The sequence below is a fragment of the Triplophysa dalaica genome, chromosome 12, assembly GCF_015846415.1.
Source record: "Triplophysa dalaica isolate WHDGS20190420 chromosome 12, ASM1584641v1, whole genome shotgun sequence".
Classification (NCBI taxonomy): domain Eukaryota; kingdom Metazoa; phylum Chordata; class Actinopteri; order Cypriniformes; family Nemacheilidae; genus Triplophysa; species Triplophysa dalaica.
The window spans coordinates 13,087,059-13,106,889 of NC_079553.1; the positions used below are offsets into that span (position 1 = coordinate 13,087,059).

The 19,831-nt window shown below is 38.1% G+C and overlaps 2 protein-coding genes across 4 annotated transcripts in view; one reads left to right on the forward strand and one right to left on the reverse strand.

The window, feature by feature from the left end:
* Positions 1 to 1,773, reverse strand: part of triob (trio Rho guanine nucleotide exchange factor b) — a 123,057-nt gene extending 121,284 nt beyond the window's left edge. The window contains 1 exon segment of the mRNA XM_056761646.1: positions 1,487 to 1,773. Coding sequence (XP_056617624.1) covers positions 1,487 to 1,553 — 67 coding nt within the window. The 5' untranslated portion in view covers positions 1,554 to 1,773.
* Positions 1,774 to 2,554: 781 nt separating this feature from the next.
* The window catches only part of dnah5 (dynein, axonemal, heavy chain 5), a 91,292-nt gene continuing 74,015 nt past the window's right edge, over positions 2,555 to 19,831 (forward strand). For all 3 annotated transcript variants that reach the window (XM_056761813.1, XM_056761815.1, XM_056761814.1), the window contains exons 1-8: positions 2,555 to 2,626; positions 16,440 to 16,574; positions 16,663 to 16,747; positions 17,626 to 17,765; positions 18,119 to 18,337; positions 18,852 to 18,989; positions 19,164 to 19,340; positions 19,524 to 19,637. In XM_056761813.1, the coding sequence (XP_056617791.1) occupies positions 2,603 to 2,626; positions 16,440 to 16,574; positions 16,663 to 16,747; positions 17,626 to 17,765; positions 18,119 to 18,337; positions 18,852 to 18,989; positions 19,164 to 19,340; positions 19,524 to 19,637 (1,032 nt within the window). In that variant the 5' untranslated portion in view covers positions 2,555 to 2,602. The remainder of the gene's footprint in view (positions 2,627 to 16,439; positions 16,575 to 16,662; positions 16,748 to 17,625; positions 17,766 to 18,118; positions 18,338 to 18,851; positions 18,990 to 19,163; positions 19,341 to 19,523; positions 19,638 to 19,831) is intronic.

The window sequence follows — 19,831 nt, forward strand, 5'->3', positions numbered from 1 at the left end:
TGTATTTTTGACGCGTCGCTTTGACAATAGCCGCAGCATTAAAGTGTAAGTCTCTGTTTGTTATATACAGCTGTTCTCTTGATGTTTAAGTATACTCTTATTTATTTATATAATGTGTTAAATATTCGGTCCACATTGTCTGTCTTTAACATTCTTCCAGAAATGGTTCTATGTGTTCAGCAGAACTAAGAAATCTATACAGGTTTGGAGCAACTTGAGGGGATGACAAAATTTCATTTTCGGGTGAAAATACAAAGACCAAATCTTTACGATGTATTGAAGGAATATAACCAAAGATTGTATTGTATGTGTTTGAATCATATTGATCAATATTGTGTTATACCTGTACAAACTTCACACACCGAATGATTTGTTTACATTCATTTAGCAAGCACATTTATGTTACTTGAAGTTAGGGGTGTCACTATATTTGATTTTCACAACACGATTATCACAGCCAAACGATTCACAATACTGATGTTAATGTAACGCCTGTATTCAACAATAATAAAAAAATGAAATCCTGATAAAAAAAATTCCCTACCACAAATTCATATTTTTTCAACAGAGCACCAGGGCCTTCATACTATCACATTTGACCCTGTCACAATACTGTCACAATTGAATTGGAATATTATGTAATAATATAATAATTAAATATTTGCAAAACCCAGTGACATAAAGTGTGAGTAATAATGATGATTTATGGGGGGGGGTCACAAAAGATGAGAGACTCTTCTGCTGTCACTCAGGGCGTCCGTGGCCCATTACAGTTTCCCCTTCTTGGAAGCACCTGGTATTGCAGAGACAGCTGACACAAATCACAGCAACAGCTGACTGCAACAACAAGCCAGTGCTTAGAAAAGGCCACATGTGCTTGAAATGAACATATGGAAACATGCAACTGCAATGTAGCTGAACGTTGCGTTACCCTAAACATGATATATAAACAGAATGTGCCTGAGGATGACAGACAGGTATGACATCATTGGAATCCAAGCGCATACAAATCCAACCGTCATTACGTCACCCTCTTTGAAATGAGATCAAACGTCACATAAATCATGATGTATTGAGGCAAAAAGTGCTGCCCCACTTGCGCACAGAGCACTTGAAAACCATAGCATGCTTGAGTACAGGCTGTGCTCCGTGCACTTAACGATGCGCGAAATGCATCAGTCTGGGATGATAACAGATTTTTTTTCACGTTGACGCACAAGACCACAACATGCACGCGCGTATGAAGGTGTACCGTCATACACCACATATGATGTCATATAAAAGCATCCAACGTGTCTGACCTATCTATCTGTTATCTGTCAACTCTATCTGGGCATAAGCACGCCTGACGAATCAAAGCCTATGGACCACCATCGCCCTCTCAAAAAACAGCCCACGGCATTTTCGGTCTCGCGTCAATGGCGTGAACCGTGATTTTGGATCATCACAAAAACAGCGCGTAGCTCGCCCGTTCTTCTCCACTTACCGGATTTAAAAAACGCCGCTATGTCGGCCGCCTCCTTAGATGTGTCCTCTCCCTCCCCCGAGCTCATCCTCGGATCAATTATTCTCCCCGAGAAAAAACTCTCCAAACGAAAGGAACGGCTTCGGGTTTCCGAGATGAAGACACTGATCGAAAATTCCTCTTCATTGAAAAGCAGAGAACGGCGTGCGCGGATTCGTCCCTGTGATCGCGAAACGCGGACCCTCCATCTTGGCTCTCGAGGAGGAGAGGTGTCGGTACCGATCGGCGGCGCTCCTGAGTTTCAGCGAGGAGAGAGAGGAGGAGGAGGGGGGTGGAATGAGGGAGGGAGGGAGGGAGAGGGAGAAGGGAGGTCTTCAAGAAGGGGGTCTCCAGGAATCCCCTACCCCAAACGCCTTCCTAAAGGCCATTGCTGCCTAATTAGAAGCAGCCCTTGAGCGTGCATCGTTAGAAAACTATAAGGCCTCATGAGATAAAATAATTAAAGACAATTATGTACGACAAATAATCGTATTCTGTTTAAGTTTGTTTTGAAAGACCAAACCAGAATTTCAACCAGACCTATTGCTTACTTTATGACAGTATAAAAACAACAATAATTAAAAACATTCCTTTGGACCAATTTTAGAACGCTGGGTGCATTTACACTATTGGGTTTTAAAGCATGTGTAATAAATTCAGCCATTAATGACGCACATCCGTCATAAGTAAGGTTAAGAACACAGCTGCATATAACTATAAAAAGAAATTCAGTTAATAATAAATAAAAAACAGCAACCTTATTATAATAATAATCCAGCTATCTTGCATGCCGTTTAGCCTTAAATGCGTAAGAAATAAAACAATTGCGCCCTCTAGTGACAACCCGGACAGACACTTATCACTGCATTCTGTCATTTATTTAAACAACAAAACAACAAACACACCACATTTCTGAACACATTATCGCTATTATTACGATGAACATTCCAACGGATTTGTGGTAATTGGGAAAAGTCTAGACAGTAGCACGTGATGGCAGCACCCTGACGTCGACAACTCCATGGCAACGGCTAACAACAGTTTGCAGTGGAGAAAGCGGACCTCATGATGGACTACTAGATATCTTGAGAACATACTATGGACAGTATCAAAGAGATTCAGGTCGGTTTCGTTTTACTACTAATACACTAATAAATTGTGTTTTTATGTGTTATGAGGACTTTCCATAGGCTGAATTACTTTTACATCACTCCTAACCAGACGCTACACGCACGAAAGTAAAATAGTTTGTTACGGTATACCATACAAGCAAGGGTCTGGTTTGGACATTACAGGAAAAGTTTTTTCCCCACTAACATTACCCCTACATACAATCCCCTTTTTTATTTGTATTACTGTCTTTGTGGGAGGACACACTGGTTATAGACTATTTATACTATGATAATGTATAATTTGTACAAAAAATGAAAATATATTTGTTATCACGTGTTCAGGATGAACGATAGGGTAAAGTCTCTAAACAAACTTTATGTTGACTTAATTGAGAAAGGTTTAAAATAAAGTTTAAAGAAATTTAGATAGATATGTGTGTATTTGTGTGAGAGTTGACAGTTAACATCACCAGCTGAACGTCAGACGCGCGATGGGACCCGACAAGAAACAATAGAACGCAATTTAGAACCCATTATAATTCATGTTAATCGTCACTTGTGTTGTACTGTATTCGTCATTTAATGACAATGAAGGATAAAACATTTGAAAAATGCAAGTCTGGCTTTTAGTAGTTGTTGTGATTTGAAATGATTGGAGTTGATAACGTCCAGATTCACAAAACATTTAAGAATAAAATTAGGAATGTTTTGTAATTCAGAAAAAAAACTTCTTAAGACATCTTATGGCTGGAATACGCTATAAGACTTGTTTCAGATTGTTTTTAAACTTGATATCATACACTTGGAGACTTTTTGAAAGTTTTAGATAGAAACACAATGGTGAGACAATTCACCATTTTCTCATAACTATAAGGAGGGCTTCTGTGTCATGTTTGGGGGACAAGTTTGCTTTTTCGATAAGCTTGAATGGTTTTGAGATGAGAGATTCATTTTGACCCAAAAATAGGATGTTTAGTGAATTGGGTGTGAAGTTATGGATTTGTGTTTCGAGTTTCGAAATAAGGAGCTATAATTTCAATATAATTTATAAATATGTTAAGCAATCGAGAAAAACTGTGAGAACAGCTTCGTTAATCCGCCCCCAGCAGAGGGCAGCAAAACTCCATTGTGCCAGAAACACGTCCACGTTAATCTTGTAGAAATGGTTCCTTCCACATGTATTATGTTGTAGTAAGGGTACATTTGACACATTTGAAATATGCAATGATATTTGAAGAATATTTAAAGGGACCCAAAAATTACATTTCTGTCATCATTCAATCACCCTCTAACTGTTCCAAACCTGTAAATGTCTTTGTTATGATGAACACAGAGAAAGATAGTTGAAAGAATGCTTGTTTGGCCACCATTGACTACAGTAGTCAAATTACAGGAAAAAGTAAAAAGTAGTCAAAAGTGCCCCAGAACTGTTTGCTTTCCTACATTCTTCAAAAGGTCTTCTTTTTTTTCCAACAGAACAGCAAAATGTATAAAGCATTTTTTTTTCTTACTATGGCAGTCAATGTGTTTGTTTATTGCAAACATTGAAAAGGTAAATAGGCCGTATTTATTGAGATTACTGTTCTTTATTTTAAGAAAGAGTGTAATTTGCTCTTGGTGTAATCTCACTATACTGCCAGGAGACGTGATTTGTGATTTTAGCTATGGTAGGGTATTGTATTGATACACGTCATCATCCATGAAACTGGAGTGATCCCTTCCTAATTTTTTCAGTTGCCTGAGTGACAGACAGAATGTCAGACAGTTAGCCTATTGATCAAAACCCTTCCGCAAAATCACTCAATAATCGTTTTCTAGTCTGTTCTACATGACCTACAGTCCAAGCAATCCATAATTTAGAAATACTGAAGGCCCTATAATCTTCATACCGGGTTTCAATGTGTTTTCCTTCAGGCTAATGATTTCATTTTACATTTACATTTTTATTATTCACTTCTTCCAATTTGATAAACACTCCCAAAAAATATGAAGGCTGTGTAGAAGGTGAGTCAAATTACCTGTGATTCCTTGCATCTGTGCATTTGGTTGCTGATGTAAAAATACCCACTAGTCTGTGCTGCTGATAAAGCATTATTGGTTCTGGCACAGAAGGTATCTTTGAAAAAGGTTGAATAGTGGCTGTTATTGCAGCCCAGATTCTTGCCTGATGTGTGGTGGGAAGCACTGTGCTTGCTGTTGGATAGCCAGCTTGAAGTTCTTCTGCATAATTTAACAAGAGACTCTTGTTACACGGTCCATCCTAATAGGAAGATCCCTTAAAAAAAATCTGCCATAGCCACTGTAAAATATTCATGACCTAACTGCTCTCAAATGCAAACCTTCACAGTCATTTTGCTGCTATGGAACTCTCAGGCTGCTTGTGATCCCGCACCGACGATACCATGTGAGATTAATGGATTTTAATTGGTCTGTGTATGTGAAGCGTGGATCCTGGACTCAAATATAAGTGACTTGTCAATGTTGGAAATCTTTTAAGCTTGTTAAGAGGGTTTCACAAACCTTATCCTGGTTTTACAAGTGACGCCTTGTTATCCTGTTGTAGTCATTTATAATCAGCCTGTAGATGTAAGAGAGAACACTGCTGCTTGTTAGTGGTGTGATGCGTCACTCTTAGAAGTAGTACATACACTCAGGAAGATAACACAAACCCCAAACCTGTAGTATTGCAGTATATGTCTCTATGCTTTGTGCTATAGACATGAATTTAAAATATGTTCTGTTGGACTTAATGGATGAATAATCCTTTTGATATTTACATTTATTCATTTGGCAGACACTTTTATCCAAAGCGGCTTACAAGTATGAGACATATAAACATTTGGTCAACACACTAAACAGTACTTTTAGTTTACAAAACCATGCTACTAGGAGGATTCAAGCTGGAGTAAGCAAAGGAGAGAATGAACAACAACAAAAAAAAATTAAACAGACAAGACAGTCAGACAGTTATTGGTTAGTCAAATAAATGCAGAACAGGTATGTTTTGAGGTGTTTTTTGAAAGTAATAAGGGATGCTGCAGTTAGGGAGGAGGCTGGCAGTTCATTCCACCACAGGGAACATAATGAGTAAAGGTTTTTACAAATGATTTGGTGCCTACAAGGTGATATACATTGAGGGAGGGACCTGAGCCAAAGCTGGGGATCAAAATGCTTTAGGAGACTTTTTAGAGACTTAGTCAGAAGCATTTGCCGCTTCCTTTGGCCAAGATCCAGCCTAGATGGCCATATGGCTGACAGGTAAAGCAACCAATCCCCGCAGTACCCGACCGGTGTACATTCACAAACGTGTCAAAAGTTAAAAGCAACAAAATTATTATAAGTTCATGCCATGAACCTTACATACTTAAGAATTAAGCGTTTAGTTGACCGTGATTAATTCTTATTGCAACCATTGTAAACACGACAGCTTACATAGATCAGACGGCACATCTCTGGGAAATCCTGTGAAATTCAACCAATCAGATGACGACTTTGAATTTGCTGAAGTGTTTCCAGAAAAGGGTTTTCTATGCATCAGATGCTTAGCCAACGCCCCGTGGGCGTCTGAGGATGAGACTAGGGTGAAGGAGTCATTTCAGGTTAACTATGCACCGTTATGTAAATTTTGGACGAAAAGTGAAAATTCTTCAAAATTTGAACCTGATAACCGATATAATGGCCAATATACAGTTTCTTAATATTAAAATTCATTTTTCTTAAAAAAAATCTGAGCCTGAAACAAAAGGCAAAAAGTGAACATTTGCTTTTTTTATATTTTATTATAAAACGTTGACTACAGAAAACTTTTTTTTAATATCAGGCTGATACATTGCCGATAATGTGAAAAATTACCAATTATCGTCTGATATTGATATGGCCATAATATCGGGCCTAACATGCATCCCCATACTAAACCCCTGACATCCATTTCGTTGCTTGTTTTTTTCTTTACATAATATAAAGCCAAATTTCAGTTGTGTGCAGTATATGGTAGTTGACTTTATTTTTCACAATGTTTAATCTATTACATAATTTAACTTGCTTTTGGACCTTATTTCCACAGTTTTAAAATAATCAGACCTTAACCCAGTTTCTGATGAGAATTCAGTTCATTCATATTCACGAGTCTGTGCTGCAGCTCACTTCAACAAGCTGTGAATGGTCATATGTTCCTGGGGCATTCAATTGTCTGGATGCCTCTTTTCAACACAAATCTGCATTGAGAGGGTCTCATTGATGCATACAGTATAGTGTTGGATTGTTTAGGGATCGTTCAGTCTCTACTCCTACTGTACCTACCTAACACAATGGGCCATTTAGCTCCATAGGTGACATCTGAGAAGACCTCCAGTGAGGACAGGTGGTCACCCAACACCATAGGACAGTTTAGAAACTGTGTCCTAAATTAAGTACGATTTTAATCATTTACCTGTGGAAACACACGGTTCTGCTGTGCGATCTCTGGAAATTATTTGCTTGCGTGGCTGCGATCAGGGCAGCAATGCTACCCCGAACGCCCGACTTTCTAAGCAAGGTAAGATGAACCTTTGCTTCTCATGTTTACATCGCTTTTTCAATGTCTCCGTAGAAAGAGCTGGTGTGTGACGCACAATATGCTAAAGTTTACTTAAATTGTGTGTTTCAGGAATTGTAATTCATGTTACTGTAGGCATGTTATTCTTGTTCTTCTATTCATAATTTTCTCTTCTAAGTTGATCTAAATTAGACATGAGACAAACTTTTAAAGAGTGGAAAGTAACCTTGTTAATAATGCAAAACTCATTGATTCATGTGGTTGGTTTTACTCCAATTCAGTGCCAGATGTCTCATTTGTTTATAATTGTGTCAAAACAGTTATATGTTTGCAGTTGGTCAGCTGTATTTTGCTGTTTTTTGACTCTGATACATTTATTTCAGAAAACAGGATGACAGTTACATCCATGTAGCCTGGCTGTGCTCTTTACCTGCAAGCCGAAAACACAGTTTATTAAAGAGACATTTTCAAGTTTATTTCTCATGTGGACAGATGTCAGTGACAGCAAGTACATAAAAATGCTTATTGTGATGTACAGGCAGTCTACAGCACTACAATACAATTGAATTATAGAGTTCAAATACAATAACAGAAAGATAAAAAGAGAAAAGTAGACAAATTCACATCCAGAGTGTTTCATGCATTCTGACTTCTTTACTATGTTAAACGTGCTGGCTTCTCATGCTTGACAGGGTCAACTTCTCAAAAAACATATGACGTAGTATTTCTGTGCTCGATACACTCCCCCAGTGTTTTTATAGGTTTCTCAAAGTTGTTATCAAACATGAAATTCTGAAAACAACTTTTTGTCCGATATTGAACAATTCTCTCAGAAAAGCACGCCCACGCGTCAACCATGGAGAGTGGGAGAAAGCAAGCCCATTAATGTTCTCCTTTGTTCACGAAGTTCAGCTGTGTTTGTTTGTTTTCTTCATATCGGTGAGGAATGTTATATAAATGGTGGATATAATGTGGATTTGCAGATTGTTTCAAACTGATAGGTGGAGCAGTCCCAGGGTTAAAAGATGATGGTCATTAACCTCACGCGTTTAAGTGAAACTGAGTCAAATGTCTGTGGTTCGTTGGCAGTCGGTGGGTACGTGCCACTGGCAGATCTAGGGTGCCCCTCTGGCCCCAAATCTTATTTCAACAGGAAGTGCCCCTGTCCTCTCAGGGCCCCTGCAGCCTACACCTGATATGCGTTTTGGTTAATCTGATTACAAGTGGACGACGTTAAAGAGGAACTCCAACCCAAAATGTCAATTCTGCCATCAATTATCACCCTCAAATAGTTTAACATCCTTAGGACCTCCGTTTTTCCCCAGAATGCAAATTGAGGTAGTTTTGGATTCGTATCTGTAAAGTATGAGCTTTAGTATCCATACGCCTTTAGTAGGTCGTCTGTTTTGGGAAATAATCGTACAGCTGTATCTTTCATTTATAAATGTGAGTCTTCAAAGATACGAAGAATGCAATACTACTCTATAGGTAGGCCTAGGTACTCAAGATTAAAATGAGATTGGCAGAAACTGCATATGCAACATCCGCGTTAAGGCTGTAAGAATGACTTCCTAAAAACATTGTCTTTAGAATACGGTCACATTTAACATGGCATTCGGCTAATCTGTCATTATTGTGGAATCGTATGACCTCTTTAAGAACATGGTTGACTTGTCAATGATTTTGACAATTATTCCCAATCCAAAGACCTTGACATCCATAATTCACAAAATGCAAAAAGATTATGATTGTCATATTTTCCCTGAAAATCACTTGAACAAGAACCGAGATACTCTCTGTTATTATTGCCTGTCATGTCCTTCTGCAGATTGATGCATGAGATCACTGTTTTCTCATCTAGAAAATCTTTGGCGCTAAGGTTACCCTTTTATTTGTCTGGTTTGTTGTGTTGCTAGGAGATCGTTGGCGTTCAAGCGTTATCATTTATTTCCAGTTGTTCGGGCCGTCATGCTTGATGGAGCACGAGCCTGTCATTCCCACAGTATCCCAACACTCCCATTAGCTGCCGAGGTCAATTGGTGTGTAGGCTTCAGCCTGCCCAGGCTTGTTAGCCGCTGTTTGTGTGGTGTGTGACCCTAAGATAGGCTGTAAATCTTGGTTCTTCATTAAAGTCCCTGTAAAGTCTAGTTTTTTTCTTTCTCCATAAGGGCCGTTTTTATTATTACCTTATTAAACGTTAATGCATTGACTTTTATATCAAATACATACAGTAAATTTTATCAAGTAATTAAACCAATAGGAGGAATGATATATAGACAGTAAAACATTATCAACATCAATGAAAGCCATCTTTTAACTGCAGGGGTTGCATCTTCGATGGCTTATTAAAGACTCTTTAATGCTGCTCAAATATCCAATTACTGTTTATAACACAATTGTCTAATGTTATTAAATATAATTTTAGGTGCATGAAGTACATTATAAAATTATAAAAAACTAAATGGACAAAAAGTGTAAGGCTGATTTGTTTTTAAACTGAAATGAGTCTGAGGAGCATGACATATGTCATAATTATAAAACAACAGGCGTTCATTACAGAGGACTGCAAGATATACGTAGAAATACTGTATATTAGGGAATATTAAGAAAACGATCAAAGAACATTCAACATCCCTAAAACACTCGATGACTTACTCTGCACAATGAATGCATACCTGGTGCTGCCAGTACCAGGAGCCAGACCGCCATCTTGGGCGTAACGTTGGAGAGCTGTGGATGATGGCTGGCGTGGTCATGACCCTGGAGCGGGAGAGCTAATGATGTCGGGTGCTTTGGCCATGACTCTGGAGCTGTGAGTGCTGGGGGTGGCGGCCGCGAGGAGGCTGGTCACAATTAGCACGACAACAGCATACAGAGGGCGCTTGCATCCACCGGTCCTTGTGGCCATGTTGGGGAGCACCGGGACAGCCACTTCAGCCCGACACTGGCCTCCCCGAAAATATATTTGGGGAAAGTCCAGGGATGAGGCCGCTGCGCAGGCGCTAGCCAGTGGCAGAGCCATGACTGCCACTGCTGTGGGCTGGAGGGAATCCACGGAGGAGCCAGGGGAAGCCTCGCAAACAGAGTCAGGGCTTGACTGCCGCTCATGCTACGTGGCATCATGGGATAGAGAAGTGTCCATCCGATCTACCCTCATGAATCTCGGCGGAAGAGGTAGACCATCCGGTTAATACTTGCCTACTGTTTTTTGCATACTGATGTTTCGGGCATACTGGCCGTTTCTCAATTCCAAGAATGCAAAGAATGGACTTGTGTCCTTGCTAGTCTGGCAAGTTCAGACTCTGGAGTTTTTAACTCGGGAGGATGCGGTCCGGTTATATTAGAAATGGAACACCAGAGATTTGATGCATCACTCAGTCAAATATATGCAATACTATTTCACTTAATAGCCTATTTATTAGGTATGTAGCTTTAAGTTTAAACAAAGTTCAATTAAATAAAATTTAAAATAAGCTTTCTTGTAGCTCAGTGGTGAGAGCATTGCGTTAACAATGCAAGGTTGTGGTTTCGATCCCAGGGGATTGCACATAACTAAGTATGTATATAAATGTATAGGTTAATCCAATTCAAGTCGCTTTGGATAAAAGCGTCTGCCAAATGCATAAATGTAAAATGACCAAACACAATAGTGCTTCCTGTCGTTTTTATTTAAAAAGTATGAATATGTGATTCTGGCACCGTTCCTGGTCTGATTTTGTGTAGACTAAATTGAAATATGATGCAAAACACAATGCTTTATTGAAAAGTGTAAGAAGTTTCTACAATAGAGAATATAACAAGCAAATAATGTAGTCCAATGTAAAGTTACTCCTGTAGGGAGCGCTCCGGTACAACATTAAACAAAAAGTTGAAAGTGAAACTTAACTTTGCCATTAGTTAAAACGATTTGCTGAACTTTAAACACATTGATTCTCGCCTTAACATCTCTTAAAACTACATTTTGTTGCAAAATAACCATAATATTATAAGCATTTAGCTGTTTACTGCTCCACTGCCATTGCTGCACAAAGCATGTCGGAAATATAGTGTCACAAGTCCCCTCACAATGCACCCTTGATAAAGGGGCGGATCACGGACACATCCGGGGATTTTATCTGTTCTTGTCTAGACGTGAACTTAGAATTGAAACAGTACTTGGGCTGCCACTGATGGCGTTTCACAAGTCCACAAGAACACTAGTACAGACAAGAATGCATATTGAGAATCGGCCTCTATTCATGGCTCATACTCATTTTCGCCTTCTTAATAGTATGGAAGTTGGTGATTTCGGGCGTAGTTTGAGTCTGTATATCTGACAGGTACTGTGATTGGAGACACGAAACGGGTGAGGGTGCGTTGAGGATCGTGGGAAGTGAAGTCCAGGGGGAAAACGGGCAGAGGAAAACATCTGGAGGTTGACAGAGACAGACAAGACCCATCTCAGTTGTGTTTTGTTCTGTTTTGGTTTAGTTCTATGTTACTGTTTGACTGTGTTCTTTCATTAGTTTCTATGGTTGTTGATTAGTTCAACTTCACACCTGTTTCTGTTCTCCATGATTACGTTAATTGTGTTTTTAAGCACTGTGTTCTCCTTAGTTCATTTGTCATTTCATTTGGTAATTGTTATGTGTAACCCTGTGTCTGTGGACGCTCATTTGTTGTCTCCATGGAAGTAATTGCAATAAATGTGTATATTGGATTATCTTCTTCATTGTGTACTTCATATTGCACCACGTAGCATGACAGCGACAGTCGTAGTTAGTTTTTATTAAGCAGCTGAGCGGCATATCTTGAATACCTTTTATCTTGCATTTGGATGGCATTTTGTTCACCTTGGTGTCATTTTCCAAATGCTCTATTCATTTCTGACCCTGATGTAAACACAATGTATGTTAGGAACCGATCTCTCTTATTCAATTGATTATCGTGCTAATGGAGCCTAACTTTAATTTACACAATAAAAAAATGCAACCCTGAACCCAAGGCTTAATAATTAGACTTACTGTAAAAAAGTATGGTTCTTTCTTGTGTATCTTTAAATCGGCGTATTTTCTTGTGCAAGTGCACTGGAGATGAAATCAGATGTCAATCAAGTAGCGAACAACATTTTGGGGTGGCACCCATAGTGGCCCACTGGATGTCACACAGATCCGTGTATGCTTTTCCAGGATCAATGATCCTTAGCAGCCGATCTGAGCCTGAGATTAGGAAATGCTTTGGAAAATTAAGCTTACGTGGATGCCAATGCACTACTTGATCAATAAAAGAGCTTCGCTACTCTCTACCACCACTACTGTGAAATGTAGTTAAACTAGTAACGTCATTACTGCCCACCACTGAAGACTGTTGTGTTCTTCCGCATGAAAAAATGGACGTACAATGCAAAGTGCTGCCCAATTCATAAACATATGACTCGATTTGTGTGATAAAGTGAATCAATCAAACTATTAAGTGAATCTGACTGAACTAGACAAAGGAGTCATTTGTATTAGTCACACAGTGAAACTCACTTGCATACCGAATTGACCAAGATGATGTGTGTTTTGTTCATATTTCCTGTATGGTGATAACAACACAGCAAATAGCAACAGTTTCTGTGCAACATCTTTACTTTATAACTCTAAAATAGGTGTGTGAGATAAGGGAGGCATTTAAACTACACAAATGTGTAGAGGGCCAATATTTAGACATGCAGGCTAGACCGCAATAGAAAGTTCAACCTTATATCTGTCTCATAGTACCAAACACCATCACAGTTTGATTTAATTTGTGTGTATCTCTAAGTTTTCTGTCCTATCATTTTTCTGGATTTATAGTTTAAGCGGGTTTAAAGAGTTAGGGGCGATTCACATTTCGCATCTGAAAAAGTGTGGAAAACTCGACCCGCACTGCTTTCCCTTTTTTTTCCATAGAGCCTAGTGTAGGAGTGTGCGCTTTCCTGGCATCTGTCGTTGCTAAGCAACCACGGGCCACAATACCCGTTAAGACGAGGTATAAACAAAGGATATATGGATTACATGGATTGAAAATACCTTGCAATGTGTCTGCTGCAAGATTTATTTATACTGTGATCATCATATGTGTCTCCATCATCACTGAGCTTTTCCATATTGGCTGGTTGGTTCTTGTCACTTGACCTGCGATGCGTGCGTCATTCTGAATAGTTGAAATCATCTCGATTATTAGAAAAACATGAGCATCGCACTGCATGTCCATCAAAACGCATCGCTGCCAGTTTGAGCACGCTCGTGCGTCTACATTTAAAGTCACGGTGAAATCAAACAGGAATATTCTAAGTGTTTTACACACTGTTGCAGTGATTGTTATAAATGTTTGATCCGTGCACACCATTCTTTCATCAAAATGAATTTGGACTTGTAATGTGTAATCAAAAACATTAAGCTCCTCTCTCCCTCTCAACAACAACTCTTCAACACATGAAGTCAACAACAAAAAAGAGGTAGGACTATACTCACTGTCCAATGGCCAGACATTTAAGGCCCCCCTCACCAGGTCCACCTAACAATCCAATAAAAAAGAGAAAGCAAAATAAAGCCCAAACCTACATATTTTCAAATTTCAAAAGCCATTTCACTCGGATAACGTCACGATGCGTAAAAGAAGTCACCCGCAACTTCCGTTTCATGGTGACTTTAAAATAACGAATATTCGAGCGCCAAAGACGCGAAAAGTAAATCTTCCCTTAATCCTCATCGAGCTGCTTTTGAAATGCACAAACCAACTCGGTACACTATCTCACCCGCAGTCGTTTCAACATTGTTGAAAAATATGCCTTGAGAAATACGACAGATTACGTCTTTAGCCATTTTCGCACGAGATTAGTATTACCCTGGGACCTCTAATCATTGATAATAATTACAATAAGATCTTATTCCTGCGTGAATCTGCCATGTCAGTAATTTTTTAAGAATTAATTTGACCTACCATATTTTACGAACACAGAGGTCCTGTGATAATATTCGTCTCCTCAGAATCGGTATGTCTGTGATTTGGTGGGCTCGTAAATCTTTGTACAAGGTTTTATCCACCATTTGCGAATAATGGAGGCTGTGTTGAAGTGTTCTGATAGTATTTCAGGTGCGAGGTCATATCATACCTGCCAACACTGATGTTATGGCAGGGATTCTCTAGTTTTGTTATTTTTCCTGTGAAACTCCCGTAACGTGATCGTGAACTGATAGATGGAGATCTCTGAACACGATCATGAGTCACATATGCTGACAGGTATGGTCACATCGTTATACACCATAGAACTACATATACAATCTATACGCAAATCCTTGCCATCCAATCTACGAAATAAGTCCGTAAATTTGGGTAAAATAACAGGCTTTGCTTATACTGTGCGAATGCGCCACATGAAATACAAATGATTCCCAGATAATACTTAACCTGTGCTAATACGGCTTTAGTCAGACTCTGTCTTCTGTGGAGCACAAAAGAAGATATTTTGATTATATTGTGCATGACGCGCAGTAATGCATCCACGTTTCGATGGTTAAAATGAAACAGCAGCTCCTGTGCCTCTTCCAAACGATGGAAGTCAATGGGAGCCAATGCTGTTTGTTTACCAACATTCTTCAAAATATCTTCTTTTGTGTTCAGCTGAAGTAAAAAGTAATTCAGTTTTAAAATGAGATGTGGGTGAATAAATGATAAAAAAAACAGTTTTTGAGTTAAATTATAAATCTAACTGTTTAGTCTGTATTTGTCTTGAGGTTCCTTGAACTATTCAAAGGAGAAATAAATAAGGTTGGCTTAGTCTCAAAGAATCCATTTGGTGTGAATGCAATATTTGGTTAAACGTATTGTCAGGAAACTTAATTTGAAATGTTTGATTGTTCAAGAAAGTGGCCTTTGGAATGAAGACTAAGTAAAGTTCCTTTAAAACACACGAACTAAAATACAAATTATTCTCTTGAGCATCTGTATCCAGCCCACAAATTGTAGCTTAGTTTATTGGCTCATTTTTGTTTTTTTTACAGTGTTACCTAGCACCCCAGCCAAGCAACTTTTACTGTCTCTATCTGCTTTGAGGGGCCAAGACTGCTCTGCCCATTAAGAGCTTTGTTCAGCCGCATTTCTTTTATTCTGTATGGGGGCGTCTCAGTTTTTACTGTCTTGAGAAAACTAGAGACACGACAGAGACGCTGCGAAGGTCAGGTGTGTGAAGGTCGTCCAATGAAAACTTTTTTCGTTTGGGCGTTTGGTCATGTAACTGTCGGGTCGGAATAAGTAGACCTCTCTTTTCCACTTGGACAAAGATCAGACATCATATTAGGCTAACTATCTTCTGACTGGACTAACTATATGTAAGATCTTATGGATGGTATGGGTGAGCAGAAATCGAGGAGATCTAAAGCTGAACTGCATTCGTCCATCATCTCCAATAGTCAAATTGCTGCTTTAAAAGTATGTATGACGCCATGTACACGCTGCCATGTTTTCAATACTTTTTATTTTGAGTTGTACAATATGGTATTTTTTTTCTTGGTCTATTAAACTGTTAAATAATGCAAAGACTTTAGGTGTATGTTTTTGGGATCACATTCATGGGATTTCGGTTTAAAAGATGTTCTATAAATTCGTATTACAAATATAGTATTTGAGATTTTGTTGTCTAGACAGCAATGAGAGAAAACAAACTGTTTTTTTCCATGAAACATAAAAGACCAGAGAAGTGTGCTACAGTTTCTGAAGAAACTTTGGAATTGTCTCAGGGTAGTTACGAACATAATATATTCACACCCATGAATTTCAAAACCTGTATACACAAAACACAAAATTGGTTTTGTGTCCATACAATTGAAGTCAATGGGGCCAATGTTGTTTGGTTACCAACATTCTTAAAACATCTCTTTTTATGATCTGAAGGAGAAAGAAAGTGATACAGGTTTGAAATGAAATGGTTGAATAAACAATAACAATTTTTGGGGGGGTAAACCATCCTTTTAAGGCATTATTTTTATAAGTGTAAGCAACTGTCCTATTTGGGTCCATCAGTATGTTTTTAATTTAGGAATTCTAGTAGAAATTCTTAATATGTCAATACATGATTCAGACATGATTGAGAAGTTCATTAAGTTTCCTAAACTCTGACTGGACGCATTTTTAACTCAGTTTATAAACTCTGTTTATACAAATACGTGTGGACTAGCTACTATCCCTTTATTAACATCAATCTGATTTAATCAAACAAGCTTTGAGTACTCCCTTATTGTCATGTCTATATATATGCTTAAATTGACACATTTACTGTATCACACAGCAAAAGCTAAAGGAAGAACGGGAGGCTAAGAGAGCACAGCTGGATGGCAGACATGACTATATCCTCAGTATCGTGTCCTCTTGCATCGGGCTGGAGAAGACTGAGGTGGAGGATGCCATTCTGGAGGGAAAACAGGTGAACAGGATTCCAAAAACACACTACAAGATGTTAGCATGTTGAAAGGCGGTCATGCATTACTGACATTCCTCTGTGCGATTTTTAGATTGAGCGGATAGAGCAGTTCTTTGCTGTCGATGGCCGTCCTCACCTCATGCTGTACTACCAGGATATAGAGCCTGTGGAAGCTGGTTAGTGAAGTCTATGAAACGATCTTATAAAAACATCAAAATATAAAAAAGAATAAAAAGTGTATAATGAATAAAATGAGCATAAATGAAAAGAAATGCAAGATCTATAAATTAAACATATCGCCGCTGTCTTTTTGGAACCCTTATATCTCCATATTCTGTGATTTTGCCATGAATCATTACTATTAGTGACCCTTTATGTTTGTCACTGGGGTTTGCAAATATCTAGCCAATAAAAAGTATTAAAAAGTTCATGTCAACTTTGAGAGCACAGTATTTATTCATTTAAAAGTGTTTTTTTTCTATTTCCTGAAAAACAGGAATTATATGGACAACTGAGGTTTGGAATATTATTTTGAACATTAAAATAATGAGAGATTTTTGTGATTCAGGCTTGATTGTCACAAAAAAACATTAAAAAACATCATACAATAAAGGCTTAATTGTCTTTATGCAAAAAATATTGTTTTTTGGCAAGTTTCAAGAAATTAAACCTCGTATTAAGTTCTGATGAATTACATGTTTGATTATTTGGGATGCATGATATCGAAGGAAAGTGTGATATGAATATGGTGATGTACAACACGCTACACGATAATACTTTAAGTTTCATTTTGTACTTTATTAAAACACATTGAAAACCTAAAACTTATTTGATTGCATACATTTCACATACGTCTGAACTAGTTTGACTGTAAAAAAAAGTATTCAAATCATTTAGTTATTGTGGACAGTTCTGATATGCATTTAGCTATAAGCAGATTTACAATATTTTTAAAGTTTCAGATATTTTCCAGCCTTATGATTATTAAAACTGTATTTTGTTAAAATCAGTAATGTTTTGTTAAACATAAACTGTGGTCTATTTTTTTTGGTAGCTGCAGCCTCATCAGCGAATCGCAGTAAAAAAGCCAAAGTGTTTGTGACGGAGGGCACAGATGTGGCCCTGATTGGTATTTGTGTGTTTTTCACCCGGGCAAACACCTCCAAGCCAATCACATCAGAGAATATCCACAGGGTAATCTGACACAAGAGACAATGTGTGAAATTCTTCCCCATTCTAGAAAATTCTCACTATTCTTAATCATGTCAAATATGAACTCATATCTATTTTTTCTGTTTTGTGCTTCAACATCAGCAAGTATTTACATAACATTCACAGTTATTCATTCAGAACACTGTTTTATCCAAAGGGACTTAGAAATATGAAGGATTTTACCATTTTGTCTAGTGAGCCAAAAATAGTGAAAACATTGTGACTTTTGTTAAATTCACTGTGGACTTTAAAACTTAAATAACTCTGTGGTGAATTCTTCTATCATTTATTCATTTTCATTTTTGATCGTTTGTCCTCTCCAATTGCTGTAATAGGATGTGAACTTTAATATGCTGGAAGCTACGGGTGTGGGTCTGCTGAAGAGCGTGGAGCAGCTGCTGTCCAGGATCTACATCCCCGCTCTGAGGAATATGAACGACGGCTGGGGAGAGCCTGGAGACCCGCAGGCTCAGGCTGTCAAACAGGACTTCATTAGCTCTCTGGACAGCTTTGTGTCTGTGTTAGCCGGAGCACAAGAGTGCCTGCAGGAAAAGGTCTCAGACATTGACATACAAAAGGACAAAGAGAGGCACACTTTTATAGTGACACATAAACACACACACTGACACACCCTTCTGTAGTGTTATATCGATCCAGGGTTCCTCCAAATTGAATAGAATTGTGGACGTGGTCAGGGAGATGAAATATTGAAAAGCCATTTTTCTTGCCTGTTTTGAGTGCTCCGCCAAGAATCCTATTTTCTTCTTCAGGATATAAAAGATCTTGAATTGGGGATGGGAAAGGTTGGCCCTTTTTATAAGACTAGCATGACTGTAAAATATGTTTATCATTATATCCATCTTTTATGTATTCTCTTTTAACATTACAACATATTTTACTGTTATTGTCGAAAAACTCAAGCTTTACGTAGTGCCATGTATTGTATTGCCTGTGGAATTGACATTATCACAGTTGTTGCACATACATCATAACTTGTATCTTTACTATCTATAAAAGCTCTTGTTCAAAGTGTTGTTACATCTTTAAAACATCTGTTTAATATCTAAGGTGAACCTCAAAGAGTGTGACACTTTCGAGTTGAAGATGTTGAAAGGCCCATCAGATTACATAGCTGCAGCCAATAGTACAGAGGCTCTAGAGAGGATTGAAGCCTGCATGAAAACCTGGATCAAACAGATCGAACAGGTCTTAAATCTACCTTTCTAAATATTTCGTTCATTTGTTCTATACAACTTATTGTATGTGATTACTGCTTATTCTTTGATATATAATATAGAGGATTATGGGTTAGTGATGCATTAGTAATTATTATAATTTGATCTCCTTTATGATGTCTTCACCATTCCAACGTGACGGAAGGTCCTGGCAGAAAGCGATCAGCTGAGGAAAGAGGCAGATGACCTGGGTCCCCGCGCGGAGCTGGACCACTGGAAGAAACGCATGTCGCGGTTTCACTACCTGCTCGACCAGCTGAAGAGTTCAGATGTCAAAGCTGTGCTAGGGGTTCTTATTATAGCTAAATCTAAACTAATTAAGGTGGGCTGAAATTCCTTTATAATGATATAAAAGATTAAATAGGAATTTTCATTATAATAAATCTGTTAATATTTTTGTGTTATTTAATATTTTAATGAGTTTAATTATTATTATTTTTCGAATAATTATTTATTTAAATTATTTTTTTTCTTAATTTACAGTCTCTTTAATTTTCCCCTTCAGGTTTGGCGAGAACTAGACATCAGGATCACTGATGCAGCAAATGAGGCCAAAGACAACGTGAAGTACTTGAACACACTAGAAAAGTTCTGTGACCCGCTGTATAACAGCAACCCTGTAAGATTGGCTGTGCTTTCCAAGCCATATGATTATTTGTTTTTACACTTTTAGATTAATGACAGTTTCAATATCACATCATCTTCTTATGTCATAATGCTTGTGTGTAGATACTTTAAATAATCAAATCTGCATGTTATAAATCCTGTTACATTGTTGTAACTAGTTTATAAAGTGTTTATTACACCTTTTTT